Consider the following 25855-nt stretch of genomic DNA (forward strand, 5'->3'; position numbering starts at 1 on the left):
CCTAATGGCTGAAACTCTTCCTCAGAATTTTATTTGACCTCTTTCACAAAGGGGAAAACCCCCAGAATGAGCACACATAATGTATACTACAGAGAGTGATGACTCCAGAAATATTGGCAGCTACATGCTCAAATGAAGTCTTCAGTCTTTCTGAAGAATTTCCTCAGTTTGCCTGTATTTCCCCAAGGAAGTGCCTGAAATTCTGCAGGCATTTAGGTTGTCCACTGCAAATGCTTATTTAGGACCTAACCAGGTTCCGTAGAAATTAGAGATGGGATCTTAATTGCTTTTAGGAAAGACAGATCAGACCTTTGTTACCTGCGTATAACTTGCTGAGATTACCGCTGCAGTGTATGATATAAGCAAGCATTTGTGAGTGCCACAATCTGATTTCTTCCTTCAAAACAAACATATTGCAAATATTAGTATTCTCAGCCTCTCTTTTTCAGTTATCTCTCTTGATGTGAAGGGCCAGGGAACTCCCAGAACTGTTGATTACACATGGGCCTTGTCCCCTAGGTATTTTAGTTGGCACCAGGGAGTGAAGGTTTTCAAAGTCCCCCCCAAAGCACTGCTTTGTTAGGAAATCTGTAAATTATTCATTTTTCAAGATCTGTCTCTCTGTCTGTCTGTCTGTCTGTCTGTCTATCTATCTATCTATCTATCTATCTATCTATCTATCTATATATCTATCTATCTATCATCTATCTATCTCTTTTCTGGAGGTGTGGGAGTCACTACTGCTTTCTCTGTTGACACTTGCTGTCTTCCTAAACCTCCCTGGAGAGTTTAGTGATATAACAGTGTCCCAGTGTGCATAGTTCCAGTCATTTTAACCAGCTTCTTAGGATTGTATCTATGGTCCTAATAAATGGAGCAAGGGATGTTTTGTCTATGAATTCAATTATAAAAATAGTTTGACTGTGTTAGCAAATGTGACTTGTACATTTTAATCTATCTCTGGGATATGCAAAGGAATAAAGCTCTTGGCATATAGTTAATTCATTTTAAGGTTGTTCAGCAGGCTATTTACTCAAGAAAAACTATGTGTCTGTTAACAACCAGCACACTTAACTACATTTTTGGATCGAGGCTTGCGCATTTTATTCATACAGGTAGTTTTAAAGCCACATCTGTAATAATCCACAGCCTGATCCTATGCATATGTAGTTGGAAATAGATCCTACTGAGTTCAGTTGCACAAGTAAATTCACTAGTAAATGTGCAAAGGACTGTAGCCTTAAAGCCTGATCCTTTGTGTGTTTATATATGGAACATACATATATAGGGAAATGAATTCAGCTGAGTTCAGTTGGACTTACAAGTAAGAATTCATAGGATTTCAGCCCAGTTATTGGAAAGTAAGTTCCATTGACATTGGTGCCTATATTTTTGGTTGGGGCATAAGACAAATTCATTCAATAGTTCCATTTGCCAGGCTCCCAAGAAATAATCTGAGCGTGCCAAAAAGAAACAACCAGAATATAGGCTTTAAAGGTGAGACCGGGATGCTGTTGTGAGCCCTCCACACCAACCCTGCCTGCAGGTGCCTCCTCTTGCCAGAACTTGTTTTGGGAAAGGAGAGGATACAAAGCAGGAAGTGTGGTACCACAAGTCAGCGATTATGAATGAAGCCCAATGTTCAGGAAGATGTGGGCCCGGCACATATTATCTTTAACAAACTGGAGAAGTACATTGCAACCCTTGCTTCTGAATTTCAGTGTGTGTGTGCGCACGCATGTGTGTACACACATAGATAATGGTGAATAAATAAATAGGAGACTTCTGTCATGCTGACATTTCTCTGTAAACATTGGTACCATAGCCTCAATTGGCCTGAATCCAGTGGTTGAAACAGCAATGGAGAAAGTATTGATTGATTGATTGATTTGATATGATTTATTAGCCGCCCATCTGGCTGGCTACCCAGCCACTCTAGGCGGCATACAATACTAATAACAAATTTACATAATCAACTGAACAAAAACAACAAAAACCCAACACTGCTCTACAAAACCCTACCCCACCCCAAATGCCCGCCTGAACAGCCAGGTTTTTAAAGCCTGGCGGAAGCTCATCAAAGAAAGTAGGAAGTATTCTTTATGAATCAAATGAACAATGCGTCAAGCAAAGTTAATTAAAAAGCGCAAGATACTGGAAGGTGAAGCAGTGATTAACTTCACCTCAGTCCATCACGCAGTTTATTATTCAATCATGTAATTGTATGTAAGCTTAAATCAATGCTGGTAAAAGCAAAATGACAAGGCAGAAGGGTCCTGTTTAACACTTCACTGTTGGCTAGGAGATAATGGGCATCACATTTTGAAAAAACATGCTAATAAAAAACATCTTATCCCTTTGCTTTTGGTAAGAAATGAGTCATACCCACAGTCACCCGAGCAGCAATTATTTATTTCCCAAGGTTAAGAGAAAACATGCTTCTTAAATAAATATAATTCTGTAAGCCATCCTGAAAATATTTATATTCAAGGGTGGCATTTGAATGCTTCATCCTCATCCTCAAGATTGGCCACAATCATTTTAGAGGATGAACAGCCTCTAATATTAGAGGCCTAGCAGCACAATCCTACACATGCTTACTTAAACATAAGTCCCATTGAGCTCAGTGGGGCTCCTTTTGGATAAGTGAGTATAGGATTGCATCCTTAAACTAGCTTTCCTCTGTGCTGGATTGTGGCCATTAAATATAGCCCTTCCGAAGCAGGTATATAAGCTTTAAATTCTAAATAGAATGGTAGAATTTGGAAAAGTTGTTTAGGAAGCATGCATTTAAAAGCTAGACTTACACGGTATAAGAACATATGTATGAACTCTTTAAAAAACCCTGCATTCTATTTATTGAGTTTTATTAAAGATACATGCCAAGAAGTACAATAAATACAAGGAAAAAACAATGGACCAAATAAACAACTGAACTAACAGCACAACAAATAAAGCAAACACAGCTCAGATGGATAACACAGAGTATAGGTATGCAGCTACAATCAAACATAGATAACACTGGAGAAATCTCTCCAATCAGCAAGATGCAATTTGTGACAAAACATTAATCTCCCTCAATCCACAGCATGCGCGCGCGCGCGCACACGCACGCCACGCCACGCCAGCCTCTTCAATTTATTAACTTAGTTATACAAATTTGACCCGTCATTGCCTCGGTGATTTTCTTTTTCTTCAGGAGACTTCATATGGAGAAAAAGGAACCATCCATGTATCATAAAAAGATTGTTGGTACTTTTGATTCCTGGCCTCCCTAGCCGAACATGTAAGCATATGACCAAACATTATCTCCCTCCATTTGGCCTTCCAGTCCCAATCATTATGACTGGAAGAAAATGGTAGCTCCCGTGTATTCACCCAAGCTCTTTAAGCCACCAGGAACAAGCAGAATAGTGCATTTCTATTGTACTATTAGAGAGCCAGTGTAGTGTAGTGGGGAGAGTGATGGACTGGGAGCCAGGAGAGCTGGGTTCTAGTCCCCACTTGCCATGGAAGCTCACTGGGTGACTTTGGGCCAGTCACAGACTCTCAGCCCAACCCACCTCACAGGGTTGTTGTTGTGAGGATAAAACGGAGAGGAGGAGGATAATGTAAGCTACCTTGGGTTCCTTGTTGTTGTTGCTCAGTCGTTAAGTCATGTCTGACTCTCCGTGACCCCATGGACCATAGCACGCCAGGCCTTCCTGTCCTCCACTCTCTCCTGGAGTGTGCTCAAGTTCATATTCATTGCATCGGTGATGCTATCTAGCCATCTCATCCTCTGCCGTCCCCTTCTCCTTTTGCCTTCAATCTTTCCCAGCATCAGGGTCTTTTCCAGTGACTTTTCTCTTCGCATTAGGTGGGCAAAATATTTGAGCTTCAATTTCAGTATCTGTCCTTCCAATGAGCAGTCAGGGTTGATTTCCTTTAGGATGGACTGATTTGACCCCTCCTTGCAGTCCAGGGGACTCGTAAGAGTCTTCTCCAGCACCACAGTTTGAAAGCATCAATTCTTCAGCGCTCAGCCTTCCTTATAGTCCAGCTCTCACAGCCATACATTACTACTGGGAAAACCATAGCTTTGATTATATGGACCTTTGTCGGCAAGGTGATGTCTCTGCTTCTTACTAGGTTTGCCATAGCTTTCCTCCCCAGGAGCAAGCGTCTTTTAATTTCATGGCTACGGTCACCGTCTGCAGTGATCTTGGAGCCCAAGAAAATAAAATCAGTCACTGCTTCCATTTCTTCCCCTTCTATATGCCAGGAAGTGATGGGGCCAGATGCCATGATCTTAGTTTTTTTTAATGTTGACTTTCAAACCAGCTTTTGCACTCTCCACTTTCACCCTCAACAAGAGGCTCTTTAGATCCTCTTCGCTTTCTGCCATTAGGCTGGTATCGTCTGCGTATCTGAGGTTGTTGATAATTCTCCCAGCAGTCTTAATTCTGACCTGTGATTCATCCAACCCGGCGTTTCTCACGATGTACTCTGCATATAAGTTAAATAAGCAGGGCGACAATATGCAGCCTTGTCGTACTCCTTTCCCAATTTTGAACCAATCGGTTGTTCCATGTCCGGTTCTTACTGTTGCTTCTTGACCCTCGTACAGGTTTCTCAGGAGATAGGTAAGGTGGTCTGGTACTCCCATCTCTTTCAGAATTTGCCACAGTTTGTTGTGATCCACACAATCAAAGGCTTTAGCGTAGTCAGTGAAGCAGAAATAGATGCTTTTCTGGAATTCTCTTGCTTTCTCCATGATCCAAAGGGGGGATATAAATGCAATAAGTAAAAAATAAATAAAGTACACCAGATGGTTACTGTCCATAGTGTCAAATAGCACATATTTGGGGTCCTTATCAACTGGGCATTCCAAAACTTCCCCAAATGTTGCCAACATCAGGTCCCAGAATTTTGGGGCATCTCTACGACACCTAAAAGAAAGCGCCCACCTGCCCATACTGTTTCCAACACTTTGCAATGCTTTGCGGATGTAGTCTGAATAGTCTGACAGGTGTTGGATACCATCTTTAAAGAGTCATGTTCAGAGCAGAGTCTTTTTTCCCAAGAGAGGAGAAGGTAGAGCACGGCCCACATCTTCCGCTTTTTCCAAAGGCCTTGAAGCCAGAAAGTTGCCTAGTCTACCAGCCTTTGGTATATTAAGTCCGACAGTGTCCAATCCTATATTAAGACCAACATTCCCCCCCTACTTTAAATTCATATGGCAACATGTAGCCAAAGTGAAGCATTTTTCAGTCCCGTGGATTTTACTGGGAAACTTAAGTACATGCTTTAATCTCTCCTATTGAAATCCGCAGGATTTAGAAGTGCTGCACTTTGACTAGATTGTGCCATAGCATGAACATTTGGCTTTTCAGTCTTTTCTAGTCATTACTAAAATGTTGCATTCATTCTCATGTCATTAACAGTAAAATCAACTTCTTAATAAATCATGGCTGATCTAGTAGAATTCCAAAGTGTTAACATGCAATTAAAATGGAGAGGGGGAGGATCATGTAAGCCGCCTTGGGTTCCTCGGAGGAAAAAAATGCAGGATATAAATCTAATAATAGTAGTGATGATGCATTTCATTGCTGGTTTGAAAATTCATTCCATTCAAAGGAATGGAAAATAACTTAAAAAAAGAAAGATCTCGCTTCGCAAAAGGAGCTTGCATCTTTGCATGGTGTGTGTGCATGTGTGTGTATGTGTCCGTCTCTTTTTAGGCTTGTCAAACAGTAATCCGAGTGTTTCAGCCTATATTCCAGAAGTAGGAGAGGGTCTGGCACAAACACGGGATTTAAAATTCTGTGTCACACCAGCTGTTAGGAGCAGACAGGCGGGTGGCAGTGGTAGTGGGCGAAACAATAACAGCCTGATAGATTTACTAGAGCTTAGAGCAAGATACGGTTTTGCTTCTGTGGCCTGGCCTGATGCAACTTCAATCTTTGCTTCTTTTCTCAACATTTAATCCAAGTGGTGGTTGGTAATTTTTCCTCCTCCTCTGCTTCCTGCTGTTTTTGTAGCTAACACCCCAAACAAATTAGAACTGGGCAGTTGTCCATTGGGCTCTACAGGAGTTTCCATGTGTTAATTAATGCCACATAGAGGTTCTGACTGAGCAATGGAATCTACACCCTTTGATTCCTTTCAAGTGCATTTAAACACCCCCCTTCTTTAAGCTGGAGCAGGGATGAAAGCAAAAGATGCTTTCTTGGCTGTGTATTGTCACTGTTTGTTCTGCTAGGATCTCTTCTGTCTTTATTCCCAAATGAGAGGTGGTGCAATTTTGCCCTTCTCCTCAGTGACATGAGGTGTTTTTGTAGGTTTTGTTTCCTTAGGCAGGTAGACAGGATACAGCTAAATGATGTAAAGGCAACATTTATACATGTCCAGTGCTAAAAATGTTGTAGCATCAAGCAAGTTGCTTCATGTCAGTGGCAGATTTTCCATCTTACTTGTAAGGCACAGCACATTTGCCAGGATCTGAGAAGGAGGAAGCTTGGGGAAAAGTCATTTTCACCTCTGTGTTCATTGCTTAAGACTCTTCACAGAAGTCTTACAGAACTGCTTACAGAAGTTGTAATTAGAGCCTGCATGCGGTTTGGGTACCCACCCACCCAATTCTGTAGTTTGAGGACAGTACTAAATGTTCTATCACTGGTATCCAACAGATAGCAACTTGGAAGCATGTGATCCAATTTTTGATCAAAGTGTAAACAAACATGTTTTCAAACAGCACCTAATGATGTAGAATAACAGCATGAGGTGAATTGTGTGTGCATGGCAAACAACATGCTGAAGGACTATCTCAGTGTCCTCAATTTTTGTGATTGTCTTCTTATTTATTGTTATGAAGAACACCTTAGCACCTTACTCATGTCAGTGCGTGCGTGTAACATGCCCAGCTATCTATAAAGAAACATGAAAAATATGTGTAAAACACACCTTCTCTGCCCCTTTTCCATTCCTCTCTCATTTAATTCTTGTTTAGCACATCTCTTTAGAGGTCTTTTTTATGTCTAAGTTCTAAAAAACATACTTAGAGATGTGCTTGACCGGCTTCATTTCGTTTTCATTTATTTCACTTCCATACTGCTCAATAGCCAAAGCTCTCTGGACGGTTTACAAAGATTAAAAACCTTAAAAATACATTATTGTACATAATATATAAAAAAACTGTTTACATGCAAACAGACAGATAACACACACCTAAACAATTTCAACAAACAACAATAAGCAATCCCAGGACCTGATTAAAATCTTATCATATGCTGCCAAATGCCTGAGAGTAGAGGAAGGTCTTAACATGGTGCTCAAAAGATAACAATATTGGTGCCAGGGGGGCCTCGCTGGGGAGATGGTTTCATAATCATAATCGAGGAGAGGGGGGACTGAGAAGACCTTCTTCCTTGTTGTCACATTCTGAGCATCTCATTGGAAAGGCACCCAGAGGAGGGCTTAAGGTGATGAATGTAGTATACAGGTAGGTTTGTGCTGGGAGAGGCACACCATCAGGTATTGTGGTGTAGGGCTTTATAGGTCAGAATCAGCACCTTGAATTGGGCTCAGAAACATACAGGCAGCCACTGCGAGTGGGCCAGAATTGGTGTTATATCTTCTTGTCCCTGTTATCAATCTGGCTGCCATATTTTGCACAAGCTGCAGCTTCCGAACCATCTTCAAAGGCAGCACCATCTAGAGTGTGTTGCAGTAATCTAACCTGGAGGTTACCTTGCCCAGAAGCTACAACCTTTTTCTTCCCTGAACTAAAGGTTTAAATAGTTGGATAGATACAGGTTTGTTTGTGGTGAGAGGAAATTTTCTACACCTGGGCTAGACTCTAAGTCTAAGTCTGGACTAGACTCGAAGTCTTTCTTCCTGGCAGCCTGTATAGCAGAGAGCAGGTGTAGCCAAGATTGTTACACCTCTGAAACCCAATATTGGCTTCTGTATGTGACGAACACCTGATAACTACTTCCATATGGAAAAAAAGCAGCTTTGGGAGGGGGATTTGGAGTACAGAAATAGTGCCTGGGAAGGGGGAACAGGAAATGTTTAACCCATTCCCTGCACACAATTCTCCACTCCAAATCCCTCCCCCCAAATCTCCCCACCCCACACACCCAGGGAAAGTAGCTTGTAGGTGTGGTGGCTAGGGATAGTGTTAAGCCTCTCTCCCCTCCAGGAGGGGGATTTTCGACAGAGAAGCAGAAGGGGGGGGGCACAGAGTACTTGATACTCTCCCACCATATCACCGCTCCAAATCCCCCTCCTGCAAATGCTTTTTCTAAGGAAAACCTTTCAGGCTTTTGAATCACACATTTTTCATACGATGTGTAATGAGGCCATTTGAATCTAAATATTGTGAAAGTGTCCTTGATATATCCCATTGGAGGATATAGTATTCTATATTTGACTAGAAAAGAAGTACCAGTGACTCTGGAACAGGTGCTAATAAGGGCTAAAACAAATTTTAAAACTTGTTTTTAAGCAGAGGTATCATTTGCACCATTTTTGGTGGAAAGGTGGGACATTAAATAAACAAACGAATAAATAAATAAATAAATAAAACATGCTACTTTATGTATTCCAGAGCTGAGGCATAGAACTGAGTCCAAATCAAAGCTGTACCCTTTTCAAAATTAAGCTCACTGCATGGCATGGCATGATACCAATGGTGTAATCAACATAGCATCCAGTCCCTGCTCCAGGGCAGGAGCCCCTCAAGTGCTCAACTTCGTATGTGCTTCACGACTCCCTCCTAATGGGAATGGAGAGATTTTAAACCAGACGTAGCATGATGCCAGCTGATGTTATGATGAAATATACACTGGGCATGTGGTATGCTCAGTGATGGAAGGAACACAGGGAGCTGATTTATGCCAGGTCAGATAATTATGTGCCCATCTCACCCAGTACTGACTACTCTGGCAGGCAGTGGCTTTCTAGAGTCGCAGGCGCAGGTCTTTCCCTTTGCCTGCTACCTGAGCCCTTTGACAGTTATAATGTAACTGGAGGTGCCGGGGATTGAATCTGGGACCTTCTGCAAGCAAAACATGTGCTCGACCACTGAGCTGTGGCCCCTCCCCTAAATGAAATAATGGTGAAAGAAAGTACAACAGTAAAGTTCTTTGAATACTGGAAAATGCTATAGAAATGCTAAACTATAAAAAATATTTTTTAAAAAAATCTCTCTCTTTCTCAATCTTTCCATTAGATCCAGGCAGGTGGCAACCAGCTGAAAATCCCCCAAATCCAAATACCTATTATAATACCAGTAAAAATACAACTAACATGCCTCCATCTGCTCCCAGTCTTACTGAAGCCGGAATGCCAGCAGTCACTTGCAACTTGATTTATGCTGTTTATTAATAAAGGCAGAGATAGTGTTTAGTTTATGCACCATTAATTCCACTATAATGGCACTAACATTAGTAGAAAATGCATGGGGTATTGATTCCACATAGTGAGCTGACTGGCAGAGAAGATTTCAATTTCTTTAAATGACCCCATTAGTCTGCAGGGAGTTTAACTCTTGACATAGGTGGAAGTAAAAATAAGACTTGAAGTTGTTAATCAATGGAATAAAATATCGACTGTACAGATATTACATTCCTGCTCTCTTTTCCTCTTGTCTCCATTGTCATAGGCCCAAATCCAGAGCTCTGTGTAATGTGCTCTCATGTGCACAGAGAGTCCCCATTACTGGAAGCAGCCCTGCCCAATGCTAGCCTAGGTAAACTACTCCCTCTCCCACCCCCAAATTCATAGAAATAGACAAAGTTTCTTCTAAGGCAGAATAGGGAACTGTTCAACACCACCCTATCCATATGAAAACTAAAAAAACATCTGGTGCATGCATGCATGCATAACTGTGTACATGTGTGAGAAGGATCATACTCAATGTTAGGAAAACATTGGCCTCATTCTCGCAAACAGTGGGTTAAGTGCAGAATTGTGTCTGGTATATATAATATTGATGCAGAAGCATTCAGCCATAGAATCTCTCACCTGTAATTGGAAATTTAAAACCTCATTTGCTGTTTGTGTGAACTATGCCCGTATGCTACGGCAAGATCAGAAATGCAAGTCTGCAACATGCAATGAAAATCGAGTATGCCGACATATGTTGTTGGGCATCTTTAAGTGGCAGATGTTTAAATTCCAACAGATATTGTCAAATGCTAACATATAAATATCATTAAAAAAGACTTCTCACTAGGGGTGTACGAAACATACTCACTGGTCTGCTGGGGGCATCCGCGGGGGGGGGGGAGGCGATCCGTCCCTCCCCCCAGAATCCTCCCTGGCCGGATCCGCTCTGTGGCGAGTCTGCGGAGCTGCCAGCTGGGCCCATCCGCAGTTGGACTTATGTCCGCTGCAGGGCTGCGGACGCAAATGGCATCCGGCATAGTCAACGCCATTTGCGTCCCTGCACTTTTCGGTGGTAGGCTACATAAAAATATTTACATAGCCTATCACGGCAAAGAGCAGGGATGCAAATGGCATTGGCTATGCCATTTGCATCCCTGCTCTTTTCATGATAGGCTACATAAATATTTACGTAGCCTATCACCGAGAAGTGCAGGGACACAAATGACGTCGGCTATGCCGGATGCCATTTGCGTCCACAGTCCGGGGCAGCAGATGGACGGCAGCAGACAGACCCGGCCGGACTGGCCAGCAACAGGTAGGGTCTGTCCCCGGGGGACTGGGAGGGGGTAGTCCGTTCCGCCATGGACTCCAGGGGGCTGGATTCTAAAGAATCCAGCCTCACTGGAGTCCATGGCGGATTTCTCCGCCATCCCTACTTCTCACATCCTAAAGAATTAATCCAGTTTTAAACTCTCTTCTTCTGTTGATCTCATTTGATCTCTATATTTTCCTTGCGGATTAGCAAAGCACAACAGATACAGGTAAAAGAAGAGTGATGTGAAGGGACTATTCTACCTCATGTGCCACCAAGATGAATTCATTTAAGTTTTAAGGAGGCCACATCTCCAAAAGGTTCAAACTTTGATGTTAATTACAACTGGATTCTAGAAGACTGTATGGGTAGAAGAGCCAAAACAGACATTACTTTAAATCTGAATCTAGCAGCTATGTCTTTTCTTTCCATTTTTACTCTAGACTGACACTGGGGAGTGGGGTGGGGGATGACCCTAGGGTGGGAGGTAGTGGGGCTTTTAAGATCCAGATCAGGGGCCTGCACCCACTCTAGAATGAAAATGGCGGTGGGAAGACATAACTACTAGATGTGGATTTAAAGTAATGTCTGTTTTGGCCCTAAGACTCCAGTTTGTACTCTCATGACTCACCAAACTTTATAAACTGGAGATAAGTGTAGGAATTAACTTTCAACATGACAGGTTCAAAGTGGAGTTTGCTTGGTTGGAAAACAAAAAAAGTATTCTCACTTGCAAATTTGCTCATTTTACTTAAGTAACCGCAGATACAATAAATAGAGAGATGTGCAGTGTCAATTACTGAAGAGTTAACTAGAGCTGAACTTAACTTAAAGCAATTCAGATTATTTTTAAAACCTGAGTAGGAGTGAAGAAGCAATTGGTTTGACTAAGATATGAAGTCATGTGATAAAGTGGCGTGGGGACTATGCTGTTGGGGAATCTACTTTCCCCATTTCCCATTGTTTTGGGTGGAGGGAAAAAAATAGATGACTGTGGGCTCTTTCACACGGAGCTTTTATCCTGCAATTGAGATTGCTCCTTCACGGAAGTTTGTGGGCTCTTTACATGACACCGTGATCCTCCGAGGCGTCTCCTGCACTAAATGCCCTTTGTTCCATTTTTAAATAGATCGCAGATAATGAGCTATCAAATTAGCCCGTTGTGTTCCGCTTGAGTTTCCTCCGTGAAAAGAGTAAAAGTGGCAAGAAGAGGAGAGAGATAAATGAAAGATAATGGAAGACTCAGATACAGGGAGAAGGAGGGGGAAGGGGAGGGGAAAAAGGAAACACGTGAAAAAGAGAGTCGTTGTGATCCTGCACTTAAAACAGAAGCAGAAAGTCCCATTTTAAATGCAGGATTTTAGGCTGGTGTAGAGATGCCCTGGTTTCCCCAAATCAGTCCACCTCTGAGAGCCGGTTTGCATGGCCAGTTGAAGTGCTTGGCTGTATTCTCATCAACCAGTGCAACCCTGTAGGACTCACTGAGGTGTCAGAGCCGTACTTCTCCTGTTCATATACTTTATATTTGACAGCACTTTCTCACACTGTCCTGCTGGATTTCTGTCATAATTATAGGGAAAGCCTCATTCATGCCAGAGAGTTGCTTCCTAGAGCGGTATGTGTGAATTTTTCTTGAAGATCCAAAACCTCTCTTATAATGACAGTTGCATCCCTGGTATTGGCTAGTTCCAGTCTGAGAACATCAATGCATCTTCAGCAAATGTGTATCTATTTATTTAAACTATTTTATCCTATTTCTCAGACAAAGCAGATTACATACAATCAGCAAAACAAGACGGTCCCTGCCCACAGGCTTATAATATAAAGAAGACACAACACACAAGGAAAAGGGAATGGGGAGGGAAGAGGAAAAAATGAAGCAGTCTTTCAGGAGGACTGGTGGAATGGCTCTCTCCCTCTGTACAGCCTGCTGGAATGGCTGCTGGTGGCAACAATAGAGGAAGGAGGAGCCTTAGCCGGGGCTGGTGGAATAGCCCTACTTGCCCCTCTTCAGGCTGCTGGAGTGGCTGCATTGGTGTTACCACAGTGAAATGATCTGTCTTTCTCTTAACTTCCACATGCCACTTGCACCAGCTTATAGCAGATTCTCGCTGTTGGCAAGAAGGTTAATTCAAACGCCTGTACTTTCCTACCTTCCTTGTTTGAGCCCACATGTAACACAGGCTGCTACAAGGTCCCCATGGCAGTCTGTTTCAAAGATGTCTAAGATAAACTGAAAGTGCATGAACAAGGAGGGTATGGTACAGAGGTGTTCTCAGTGGTTGGCAGTGGTCAAAACTCACCAGTACCACTGTAGCATCAAGTGACAACCTGTATAGATGAAACAGCCAATACAGATCACCTGAGATTTTTTTATATCACCTGGCATCACCTTAAATGTAATGCATGAATTGGAATCAGCTGAATGCATGAAGCTGTGTTATAACTGCTCAGGCCATCGGTCTATCTAGTAGCCCGGTATTTCCTACTCTGATTGGCAGGGGTGCTTTTGGTTCTTGGGCCTGGGTCTTTTCCAGCCCAGGACTGGAGCTGCTGGGAAGGTTATGCTTTAAAAGCATATGCTCTGCTATGAAGCCATGCTCCCTCCCTTTCCCTGTTCAGCTAAGGATTGTTGAGTTCAGGTAGGTTTTAGACTACCTACCTGAACTCAAGGTTTTTTGTTCTTCAGGACTGCTGCTTAGAGGTTGTTCCTGCAAACTTAAAACTGCCAAGGTATTTTCTATATAGCCATGATGACCTTTGTGATGCTTGCATTGCAAATACAGACAAATAAATGTTACCTAGAGATGGGAAGTCTTTGTTACCTCACAAACCAGTGTGGGAACATCTAAGAGTTAGCTGCTCTTGTACCTATGTTATTTTCAACTGTAACATGCAAATGGAAGGTTTATAAAACCAGGGATTTATATTGCCTGCTTATGGTGACTGGTGTGGATATACATGGTGGTGTGGAAATGACGTTGCTTTTGTCCCCAACCAGTTGCATTGAAAGTAATGGGGCTCGAATTAGTTATGATCACCTTTAGCTGGTGTAGGGTCCTTGTCAGAGAATTTCACTGGTATTATTTCCTTTAAAACACAACAATACTGTTATTTCCTTTTAAAAAACAAATACAATTTACTTAATAACTAAGGGCGCAATCCTATGGCTGCTAGTCAGCGGCTAGTTGGCCATAAAATAGGTCGGTTCCCGGAGAACCAACCCCCCCCCCACGCCGCCTCGGAGGTAGCGCAGATTGGCCCCGCGCTCATAAGAGCAGTGCAGAGTGGTGAAAACAGGGCATTCCCACGGGCGAGCTGGGGCGGGGAGGTCAGAGGTGCTGGTACGACACATCCCGTGTGTTGTCCAGCTGCTGCTTCCTGTGCTCCGAGGTCCTGTGGCTAGACAACCAAAATCAGCTGTCTAGCCGTGAAAGCCAGGTGGGGGGACAAGGAGGAGATCTGCTTCTCACCACTCCTCCCGCCCTGCACTGGATAGGTGGTTGCCCCCCGGGCTCGGAGGTGACTGTCAACCCTGATAGGATTGCTCCCTAATACAATTTAATTTTTCTGAATGAAATAAAGTTACATCAGAAAGAAAATGGTACTGAGCAAATCTTTAGGAATATCATTGAATGATTGGAAAGGTGAAATGTTATGTCACAGTGTGAATCAACCACAGTATGAGGCCAGCTCTGTCAAAGAGAGAAGGAAGGTAATATGTTAGAGAACACTGGAAATCACAAGACTACTTCTGAGGCATAACAATGGCCCTGAATTGACTTTTCTCAAATTTAATATGGGGATGCTTGAATAATTTGATGTTTCCAAATTCTTGTACAAAATGACCTGATTCACAGCCCATGGACTAATGTGCTGATCAGAACATAGTTATCCATCAGATTTTGCACTTCTCCAAATGTTGCGATGCAGTTTCCAATGGTATCAACAAAACAAAACACACATTAACATTCATATTTTGAGAGAAAATACACATTAAAATAATATTCAAATGTATATTTAGATGTTTTAAAATGCAGATTAATATGGAAATGGAACAGAATTAAGGTGAAAGCAGAAAAGTGGCAGAGACCGGAAATAGATTAGTCCACCCCTATTTTAATATAGTGGAGGAAGCAATCCTAAGGCCCCTAGACATTGTCTGAGGAGCCATAGGATACTGGGGATCATTCCCCCCTCTGAAGTCAGAGACAGCGCTCCAACCTTGGAGGGGGAGTTGGAGATTCAACCCCCCTCCGCCACCCCTTGCAGCTGGCATGGAAATAACCACGCCGGCTGGCCTCTGAGGTCAGGAAAGCAACCTCTGAGAAGGGGAAAAGGGAGCGTTTCAGTGGGGGGAGGGGGGAGGAGACCCTAGAAGCCAGAATATGAGTTATCCTGAGCTTCTTCCAGCCCCCTTCTTCCCCCTCTGAAATACAGTTGCTAGATGGACTACAAAGATCGTCTGCCACTCCTCCTTCTGCTCTGCATTGGATGATCAGAATTCTTCAGGTTCGGGGGCTTCTGATTATCAAGGGTGAAATCGATAGGATTGCACCCTAAGTGGTCTTGTGAAAGTATTCCATTTGTTGTAAGACCTCAAGCTGCCATATCAAGGAAAACATGTTCTTTTTTCCTGGACAAGTCAATCTGGTGAGGAGTGAGAGAAGCCATCAAACAGATGATGTTTCCTCCAGCTTCCTCCACATGACACTGGTAACTTGGATGCTCGTCCGTAAGAACACAGGCCACTCCTTACACTTCTTGAGCTACATCACCCAATAATAAGGCAATAAGCTCTTACTTTGCTCATACACTACCACATGCAATAACACTTGGAGACACAGGGTCTACTCTAAGGAGGAGTAACATTAGATACAACCCTGACAGGGAATATCAGTTTGTGATGAGGTTAATGGGCCTTTTACCTCAGTAAGGAATCATTTGACTGCAAGAAGTTATTTGCTTTAGTTTTTTCTCAGTAACAAACTTATTGTCTCTTGGATCTGATACTAAAACCTAATTTTTTCATATTATTTAACACTGATCCACTCCCTATCTCCATCCACATTCCACGTTGACCATACTTATTTCTCATTTTTATTTATGCTCTTTTCCTGCAGGAGAAAGTATAAGAAAACATCACAGAGGTAAGATGGAAGAAGAACTAGAAGGCATTTGGGGGGGGGGGGGGAATCACCTAAATATGATTCTGAAATGATTTGTTGTTGTATTAGTATTGGTCTTGTTCATGCTGTGAACCCACTTCACCAGGAATAGGCAAAGTGTAAGAGCCATGGAGAATATCCATCCCACCAAAGCTTTCCCCCCTGACCTGTGTAGCCTCTTATTGCAACTCACCCATGGGGCTGGTTGTTAGAGAAGCATTGGAAAGTGGTGTGGTCATAGGTCATGCCTACTTCTGCTGTCCCCAATCTGACATTGGTAAAGTGGGGTTTGACCTGTACTTCTTAAACAAATCTCATACTGTGCAACCCTATTCATGTCTACTTGGGAGTAAGGCCCACTGAGTTCAATGGGACTTACTCCCAAGTCTGTGTGTGTAGGATTGCACTTTTATTCACATAGTGAGACCAGACAAAAATACATCTGCACCAATGTTTATAGTTCCTGACATGTTTTGAGAATTTCTTATCAAAGGCAATTTTTATTACATTCACAACTTTGAAATAATGCTTAGAACTACTTGCTTGAAGGAAGCAAGCATTATTTGGAAGTTGGGAATGTAATAAGAATTGCCTTTGATAAAGAGACATTCTCAAAACGTGTTGGGAACCATAAACATTGGTGCAGCTGTCTTTTTTGTCTGGTTTTGGTTTTTACAACTTTTTTTAAAAGTCCCTTTTGTAGTTGTTGATTCAGTGGGACCTCCGACTAAGTAAGAATTGGAGGATTTGACCTTGATGTATGAATCTTAATAAACTGACTTCCACTTTCTTCTGAAAAACCTGCCTGTTTGATTTTTTTAAAAAAATGTGTTCTGTAATATAAATCAATGGTGGCCTTGTACTCTTGCAAATACCAAGCAACTCTGCTTTACATCGGAAAGCCTTGAAATCTTGCCATGTTGTAAGGATAAGTGATATGCAGTCCAGTCTTATATATCAGTACTCAGAAGTCAGTCCCACTTTCAAAAGGGCTGTAAATGTGGATAGGACTGCAGCTTTAGTCAGCCTGGACACACTTCCTTGGGAGTAAACCCCCATCAAAAACAATGGAACTGAATTCTCAGCAAACATGCATAGGACTGAGTCAACTGTTAATCATCTTTCTGTATGTTTGCCATAAGAAGAAGCCCTAATGAGAAGCCTGAGTGATTCTGATCTTGATTTGGTTATTTCTGAAGCCTTCTGATGATGTTTACACAGTGGAGGCTGGTGGCTCCGATTTCAGCAGTGCTGTGATTCCATTCTGGGTTTCACTCAGAACCAACCAGAACTCTAAAGGAGCTATCCAAGGTGCTGAACCCTATGGGTTCAGCAGCTTGGATAGCTCCTTTAGTATTCTGGCTGGTTCTGACTGAAAACCAGAATGGATTCACAGGCTCACTGAAATCGGAGCCACCAGCCTCCACTGTGTTTACATTTATTTAGTTTCATACGGTATGATTTCGAAGTGGCTGTCTGTAACCTTTTTTTGTTCTCATTCAAAGTTAATGTGGTGGAGCGTGGAGGGTGGAGTACATTCAAACCGTATCGTGTTTTACACAGGGTCCTTGCAATTTTCACATGATTGCCTAATCATTTTTTAATGTCACTTGAACCTTGGCCATGCTTATGGCAGCTTTTCCTGCCAATGGAGATGTTACCTGAATCCTCCTGAAAGTTCAGAACATTCCTGAAAAGGGTTGCTGAGGACTCTCAGTTCTTACTGGGTCCTCTGGGATCAAATGGTATTCAGCACATGATAGAGCTCAAGGCATAAAGGCACTATTGAATGCGTTCTTCTATGCGACGGGTCTGCTATTCTGGTGAGTCCGGTTTGCTGGCTGAACTGTGCATTTATTTCTTGCAGTGCTTGCTTGAGATAGTGAGTTAGTCTCAGCTCTTCTTGAGGAAGAACTTATTTATTTATTCACGGCATTCATTATAATTGGCCTTAAGATGCATTTTTCTCACCAACAGAATATTTTTATATATATAATTACTTATTTGTTTATTTAAAATATTTCTAGGCTGCCTTTCAGGGCAGAAGCCCTCCCATATAATAAAAACTGATACAGTAACAAAGGAGCAAAAATTCATGCAAATAACAAATTTTATTTTATTTATTTATTTATTTATTTCTATACTGCCCAATAGCCGAAGCTCTCTGGGCGGTTCACAAAAACTAAAACCAAACAACACACAATAAAACAATTTAAAATATATAGAACATTAAAACCACAATATAACAATACAACCACAATAAAACCTAGCAGTAGTACAGGAGTTTAAAATACAGATTTAAAACAGCAAAGATAAAAATTTATAAAGCTAAAATGCCTGGGAAAATAAAAAGGTCTTCACCTGGCGCCGAAAGGAGTACAATGTAGGCGCCAGGCGAACCTCACTAGGGAGCTCATTCCAGAGCCGGGGTGCCACAACAGAAAAAGCCCTCCTCCTAGTAGCCACCCGCCTCACTTCCTTTGGCAGGGGCTCACGGAGAAGGGCTGCTGCTGATGATCTTAAGGTCCGGGCAGCACATATGGGAGGAGGCGATCCTTCAGGTAACCTGGCCCCAAGCCGTTAAGGGCTTTGAATGTTAACACCAGCACTTTGAATCGGGCCCGGAAATGGACCGGCAGCCAGTGCAGCTGGAAAAGTACTGGCGTAATATGAGCTCGCAGGCCAGTCCCTGTTAACAATCTTGCTGCCCTATTTTGGACCAGCTGAAGTTTCCGGACCATTTTCAAAGGCAGCCCCACGTATAACGCATTGCAGTAATCCAGACGAGAAGTTATCAGAGCATGGATAACTGTAGCTAGGCTATCTCTGTCCAGATAAGGGCGTAGTTGGTATACCAGCCTAAGCTGATAAAAAGTGCTCCGTGCCACTGAGTTCACCTGTGCCTCAAGTGACAGTTCTGGATCCAAGAGCACCCCCAAACTACGAACCTGATCCTTTAGGGGGAGTGCAACCCCCTCCAGAACAGGTTGATTATCACCTAGCCGGGCAGACGAGCCACCCACTAACAGTACCTCCGTCTTGTCTGGATTGAGTTTCAGTTTATTGGCCCTCATCCAGTCCATTACCGTGCCCAGGCACTGGTTCAGAACAGCCACTGCCTCACCTGGTTTTGATGAGAAAGAGAGGTAGAGCTGGGTGTCATCCGCATATTGATGGCACCTCAGCCCACACCTCCGGATAACCTCCCCCAGCGGTTTCATGTAGATGTTAAACAGCATGGGGGATAGAATAGAGCCCTGCGGAACCCCATGGCACAATTGCCATGGCACAGAGCAATAATCCCCCAGCACCACCTTCTGGAATCGGCCATCCAAGTAGGAGCGGAACCACTGTAGTGCAGTGCCTCCAACTCCCAACCCAGACAACCTATCCAGAAGGATACCATGGTCGATGGTATCGAAAGCCGCTGAGAGGTCCAGGAGAATCAACAGGGTCGCACTCCCCCTGTCCCTCTCCCGGCAGAGGTCATCCCACAGGGCGACCAAGGCAGTTTCCGTTCCAAAACCAGGCCTGAAGCCCGATTGAAATGGATCTAGATAATTCGTTTCATTCAAGAGTGCCTGGAGCTGTCCTACAACCACCCGCTCAAGCACCTTGCCCAGGAAGGGGATGTTGGCCACTGGCCTATAATTGTTAACATCCTCTGGGTCCAGGTTAGGCTTTTTCAGGAGTGGTCTAATTACTGCCTCTTTTAAAGTGGCAGGTACCACTCCCTCTCTCAAGGAGGAATTTACAACCTCCTGGACCCAGCCGGACAACCCCTCCTTGTTTGATTTAATAAGCCATGAAGGGCAAGGGTCAAGCACACAAGTGGTCGATCGGACTTGGCCAAGCACCTTGTCCGCATCCTCAGGCCTCAGTAACTGAAACTCATCCAATAAAACTGGACCAGACGGTGCTCTGAACGCCTCTACCAATGGAACTGCATTAATCGTGGTGTCCAATTCATGACGAATCTGAGCGACTTTATCCTCAAAGTGCCGCGCAAACCCGTCACAGCGTGCTACCGAGGGTTCCACCGTCTCTCTCCCTGGCCCAGAATGTAACAGGCCGCGAACCACTCGGAAAAGCTCCGCCGGGCGACACTGAGAAGATGCAATGCTGGTGGAAAAGAACTGCCTCTTTGCCACCCTCACCGCCACAGAGTAGGCTCGATAGTGGGCTCTTACCTGTGTTCGGTCAGACTCAGCACAAGTTTTCCTCCACCTGCGTTCTAGCCATCTCCCCTCTTGCTTCATTGCCCTCAGCTCAGGTGTATACCAAGGAGCTGGCCGGGCTCTGCTCAGAGGGAGAGGGCGCTTGGGTGCAATCGTGTCAACCGCCCGAGTCATCTCTGCATTCCACAGAGCGACCTGGGCTTCAACAGGAGCACCAGCCATACCAGCAGGAAAATCCCCCAGAGCCCTCTGGAATCCATCGGAATCCATTAATCTCCGGGGGCGGACCATTTTAATAGGTCCCCCACCCTTGCAGAGGGGAAAGGCCGCCAGAAGTCTAAACCTCAGCAGGAAGTGATCTGACCATGACAAAGGGACAGATGTTAATTCCTCTACTTTCAGATCACCATCCTCCTGCCCAGTCGAGAAAACCAGATCAAGCGTGTGTCCTTTTATATGCGTTGGGCCAATGACATGTTGGGACAGCCCCATGGTTGTCATGGCGGCCATGAAGTCCTGAGCCGCCCCGGATACAGCGGCCTCGGCATGGAAGTTGAGATCCCCCAGGACCATCATCCTGGGGGTCCTCAACACCAAGCCCGAGACCACCTCCGTCAGCTCAGGCAGGGAGTCTGATGGGCAGCGGGGTGGGCGGTACACCAACAGAATCCCTAATCTGTCCCGGGTACCCAACACAAGGTACAGACACTCAAGATCTGCACATGAATGAGCAGGAAGCCTGGAGATGGAGATTGAATTCCTACAGACCACGGCAACCCCCCCTCCCCGACCCTCAAGTCGGTGTTGGTGCTGCACTGAGTACCCAGGAGGGCACAGTTGGGAGAGAGTGACCCCTCCCAGTTCCCCCACCCAGGTGTCAGTAATACATGCCAGCAATAAAACAGCTGACCAAGAAGACAAGTACTAAAAACCTACAAAACAATTGCAGGTACAAACCAGAACAGTCCAGTAATACGTAATCAGGGGAAGGCCGGAGTAAAGAAGCCAGTCTCCAGGGCCTTCCTAAAAGCCTACAATGATGGGACCTGATGGATCCTTGATGGCAACCAATTCCAGAGGTGTCATGCAACCTTGGCTGGATGGCATAGTGTCACCTATATATACTTGCAGGTATATTTAAATCCTTCTGTATAATGGGCCTACTGTGTACCTACTATATACTTCACAGTATATTTTAATTTAATGTGTACTGTATACATCCCTGGAGCAGTGGGAAAACTTTCCCACTGCCTGAGGTGAGAGAGCACACGCGCTTCATTGCAACGCTCTTCCCTTTAATGTGTCATGCCCCCCACCATCTCCTGTACAGATCTTCTGGGACACCCTTCTCATGCCTGGCTCTGAGGAAGAACCGCCTCAGAGCCAGGCTTTTCAGCTTAGCGGGCTCTCTGAAGAGCCATGCCAACTGCTTCCTCAGGCGTCACAGTTCTCCAGAGCCCAGCTGCTCTGGAGAGATCCACCAGCTGCTCTCTTGCTGCGGCAAATGTCATGGTGGGAGAGCAGCTGGCAGCACTCTCTGAAGTACCCATGGGAGACAGCAGTGGAGGACTCTCCTGGCAGGGTGGGAGAGGCAGAATTCACTGTTCCTCGCACTCTGCTGCCTGAGGTGGGGGCTTCATCCCACTTCATGGGAGGGCTGGCCCTGACTGTGTATTTTATTCTGTACTTATTATATACCTTTAAGTCTTTTAATTATCCCTTCCCTTCAATTCAGAACTGGTTTGGACCTCAGAACTATCCTTGTTTTGGAAGGTCAAGAACCATGGATTGCGGTAACACCTGATTAAGGAACAAAATCTTTTTTCAAGAAAACGTTACAATCTCTTTTCCTAGCCTAGACATTTAAGGAGACTGGATAAACAATTGCCAGGATGGAAGGGAAGAAGTAATGAATGACTACTTTGTTCTCCAGCAGAAGGTTGACTCCCGCACAGACTGTCGGGGTCTGTAATAAAGTTGATGCCATCTTGCATAAGACGTTCACAATTTTGGAGACCTGGACATAGGCATATTTAGAGTATTAAATACAAAACCCAACGAAGGATGCAATAAGTGTAGGGGTGGGGAACTCCTTTCACCCCAAGGGCCAAATTCCATTTTGGAGAAGCTTTTGGGGCTGAAGGGAAAGGGGGGGGGACAAAAATATCAGCATATTGGTGCTTAAAGCTCTTACTGCCCGTAACTTATCCTTAGGAGCGGCTTTTCAGCATTTTAGCGTAGAGAAAGAACTGAGGTCCTTTTCTGTTAATCTGCTATTAGCACTTTAATGAGGAATATCTTGTGTTCCTACTGTGTTGACTTAATGTTTTTGAAAACTACTAACGTTTTCATCATAAACATGGGCATTTCACGGCTCCCTAAGCAACACCCAATTTCATTAGTCTCAAGTTTGGAAGGGCACTTGATCAGCAAGCTGTAATGCCAAGTAATCATGGCAATGCCAAGGAACACAGGGTGTTTTAATCAGGATTACTCATTTTTCACATCCAGGTAACCTTGGATAACAGAAGGCCTAGCTAGCTGTTTAGGTAATTAGTACTTTGAGGTTTATTTTATAGAGTAGGATGATCACTGGAGGGAAGGGAGAAAAATTATCTAGAACTGTCTCGTGTCAAGCTGTTTGGCATCATTCTGTTCCTTTAATAGGGAATCTGAACATTTAGGGAAAAGGCTCATTCTACAGAGCACTCTTCTTAAATTAACATCAAGTACCTGACCTGGTGAAAAACTGGCTTGATGACCCTGTGTTGACTGAATGAAAATCAGTGCTGATTGGGAGTGCCAAGTACCTGGCTTTGATTTCATTTGCCTGCACAGTTTGCCCTTGTAGAATTGACTCCAGAGCATGAACTTGCACAAGGCCTAGACATTACTTCATACCCACAACGTCTTGCAAAACAAGAGATGCTTTCTCCCCCATTATTACTATTTTTATTGTGAATTTTCAGCAATACAAAACAAAAGAAAAGACAAAAATGTAGCTACATAAATTTGAATATATCAATTTCCATACATGCATATGAAATGTGTATATATATGAGAATACAACTGACTAAGAATTATACATAAACTTCAACAAAAAGAGACTAAATATCCAATAAATCTCCATTTCCAGGTGGTTATACACCACCCGTTCAAATGTTGATAGCGTTATAAGGTCTTGCATTATAGGAGGTGAGCATTTATCCTTCCAATGCTGTACTATCAGTCTTTTAGGGTGCATATGGAGATATGCACCCTATCTCCTAAGGAGATAGACGTCAGCCTCCGAACTCAGAGACTGACGCCTATCCAATGCAGGGTGGCTGGAGCGTGGAGGGAATCCCCTCTTCTGTGCTCCGGCTGCCCTGCATTTTCGACTACACATATGATTTCATGCGTCTAGCCGGGGACGTCGGAGCAGGATAGGGGGAGGCTGCACAGAACATAGAAACAGTCCACAGTTCCACAGTCCCCTCCCTGCCCCTGGGACTGCCCCATTTTTGCCCTCTCCGTGTTCCATTCCCAAATGTGGAGAAATAGCCAGCATGGAAAGAACTGCACCAGCTACGAGGGGGTAGGGGAGGGGGAGGGAGCGTGGTTTCTGGGAATTGAGCTTGGAGCCCTGGCTCCAAGCTTGGTTCCCAGAAACCAAATCCTATGGCCCTCTAGATAGTGTCTAGTGGCCATAGGATTGCTCTCCCTGTTGTAAAGAGGGCATGGGGAGTCCCACAAAGCAGGCAAATAATTTAAAAGGACACGTACATCAGTAAATATGAAAGAGTGTTCTAATACAAAGTTTATCCATATAATAACATCCTCCCCCAAAGAGGTAACTATTGGGGATTGCCAAAACATATGATTAAAAGAAGCAGTAGCTGTGTTATACCTCCAGCAATTAGCCAACTTAGACAAACTCGTATTGACAAGACATTGTGGCATCCAATGTACTCGGAACAAGAGTTTTTGCTGAATAAGGCATAACCTGAGATTCATGGATGCTTCAGATACAGATGTTAAAGCAGCGATCCATTGCTTAGGCAAAATGGGACAATCCAATTGTGTATTCCATTCCTGACCCTGTATATCATATTTATTCACCAAAATAAGTATTTATAGACATGGATTGTGGGTCAATATAACTGATTAGCCTCAGTAAGTGCTTCCAAGAACAAAGGAGACTCTGCAGCTGTAAAAGTGGCAGGGCCTCACCTAGATTCTAACAAATGTTACAATTGCAAGTATTGCCACTCAGCCTTAGCGGGCAAATCGTATTTGACCCACAAAGCTGAAAACAATAAAAATTCATCAGCAGCACCCCCTAGTTGATCCAAGATAAAAATCAATTTCTCCATCCAGGGTTTCCCTATAGAGTCAACTTAGCATGAGAAAGTGGATCAAAATGTAATTGATGTGACATTATATGCTGCACTTTTCTAACAGCCATAACTCTGGGAGGAACCCTATCGTTTTTAATGTGCCGAGAACCTACTGCCATCCATTTAGAGAGAGGATCCAGACAAGAAGATTCCAAAACTGACCAAGGTGGAAAATCTGATCTAAGTGGAAAAGTCCAAAATTTAGTACAGGTCAGCAAATGGGCCTGATGGTATAAAGCAAGATCTACAAAGCCAAACCCACCTTCTTTAACTGGAAGTTGCATCCTTTTTAAGGCTATCCAAGGCAGGGAGGACCCCCCACCCCACCCCAAATTACAAAACAAAGCATTGCATTTTTGAAAATTTTTGCCAGGTATAAATAAAGGAATACCACATATAACATAAACAACCCAAGGTAAAGTATTAATCTTGAATGCATTTACCTTACCTCACAAACTCAACTTTAAAGATGCCCATCTATCTAAATCCCGTGTAATCTCATTAATCAGTTTATTCACATTTAGCTTGATATTTGAGATATGTCTCTGGGAATAAGCATTCCCAAATAAGTAATAACATCTGGGCACCAAGGGAACTGCCAATTAGCTAATACACTATGAGGTATAGTATCTCTAATTGGCATCAATTCAGACTTTGACCAGTTAATGAAATAGCCAGACAAGTTACCAAAAGTATTAATCTGCTATATCAAAGCCAGAACAGACAACTGGAATTTTTAACAATAAAAGAGCATCAACATAAAGAATAATTTTAAATTTTAAACTATCATGCACAAAACCATGAATGTTACTATACTGTCTAGTAGCACAAGGCAGGATTTCCAAACATAAGTCAAATATCAGATGACAAAGTGGACAACCCTGTCTAGTGCCTCTCTCTAGTGAAAAGAAAGCTTAAAAAAAGAAGACCATTAGTCATAACTCTAGCACTTAGAGTTAGAATATAAATTCTAACCCATTTCAAAACTTCTGCAGGAAAGTCAAAATTACAGAATGTGGCAAAAATAAATTTCCAATGAATTTTGTCAAAGGCCTTTTCAGTGTCCATAGAAACAATGGCCGCCTGCTCAGTTCTATCACTGTTTAAAGCTATCAGATCCACAACTAGTCTAAGATTATCAGCTCCCTGTCTGTGTTTAATAAATTCCACCTGATCTGCTTGCATCAAGATTATGATAACTTCTTGCAATCTATCGACCAGAATTGCAGTTAATATTTTAATATCTACATTAATTAATGAAATAGGCTGATAGTTAGCTCAGTAAGTATGATCTTTGCCAGGCTTTTTTTTTTTTTAACTAACAGGTTGGAAAATATTTTATACCACTCAATTGGAAACCCATCTGGATCCAATGATTTCCCAGAATTCATATTCCTAATTGCTTTTCTAATTTCCTCAATACACAAAGAAGCCATTGTGAAG

The 25855-nt window shown here is 43.3% G+C and overlaps 1 protein-coding gene across 1 annotated transcript in view; it reads left to right on the forward strand.

The window, feature by feature from the left end:
* Positions 1-25855, forward strand: part of PDE1C (phosphodiesterase 1C) — a 257158-nt gene that overhangs the window by 12747 nt on the left and 218556 nt on the right. Inside the window, exon 2 of the mRNA XM_084859810.1 lies at positions 15811-15837. Coding sequence (XP_084715936.1) covers positions 15811-15837 — 27 coding nt within the window. The remainder of the gene's footprint in view (positions 1-15810; positions 15838-25855) is intronic.

This window comes from Heloderma suspectum, chromosome 5, assembly GCF_057233095.1.
Source record: "Heloderma suspectum isolate Gila_16-S chromosome 5, 16-S_ref, whole genome shotgun sequence".
NCBI lineage: Eukaryota > Metazoa > Chordata > Lepidosauria > Squamata > Helodermatidae > Heloderma > Heloderma suspectum.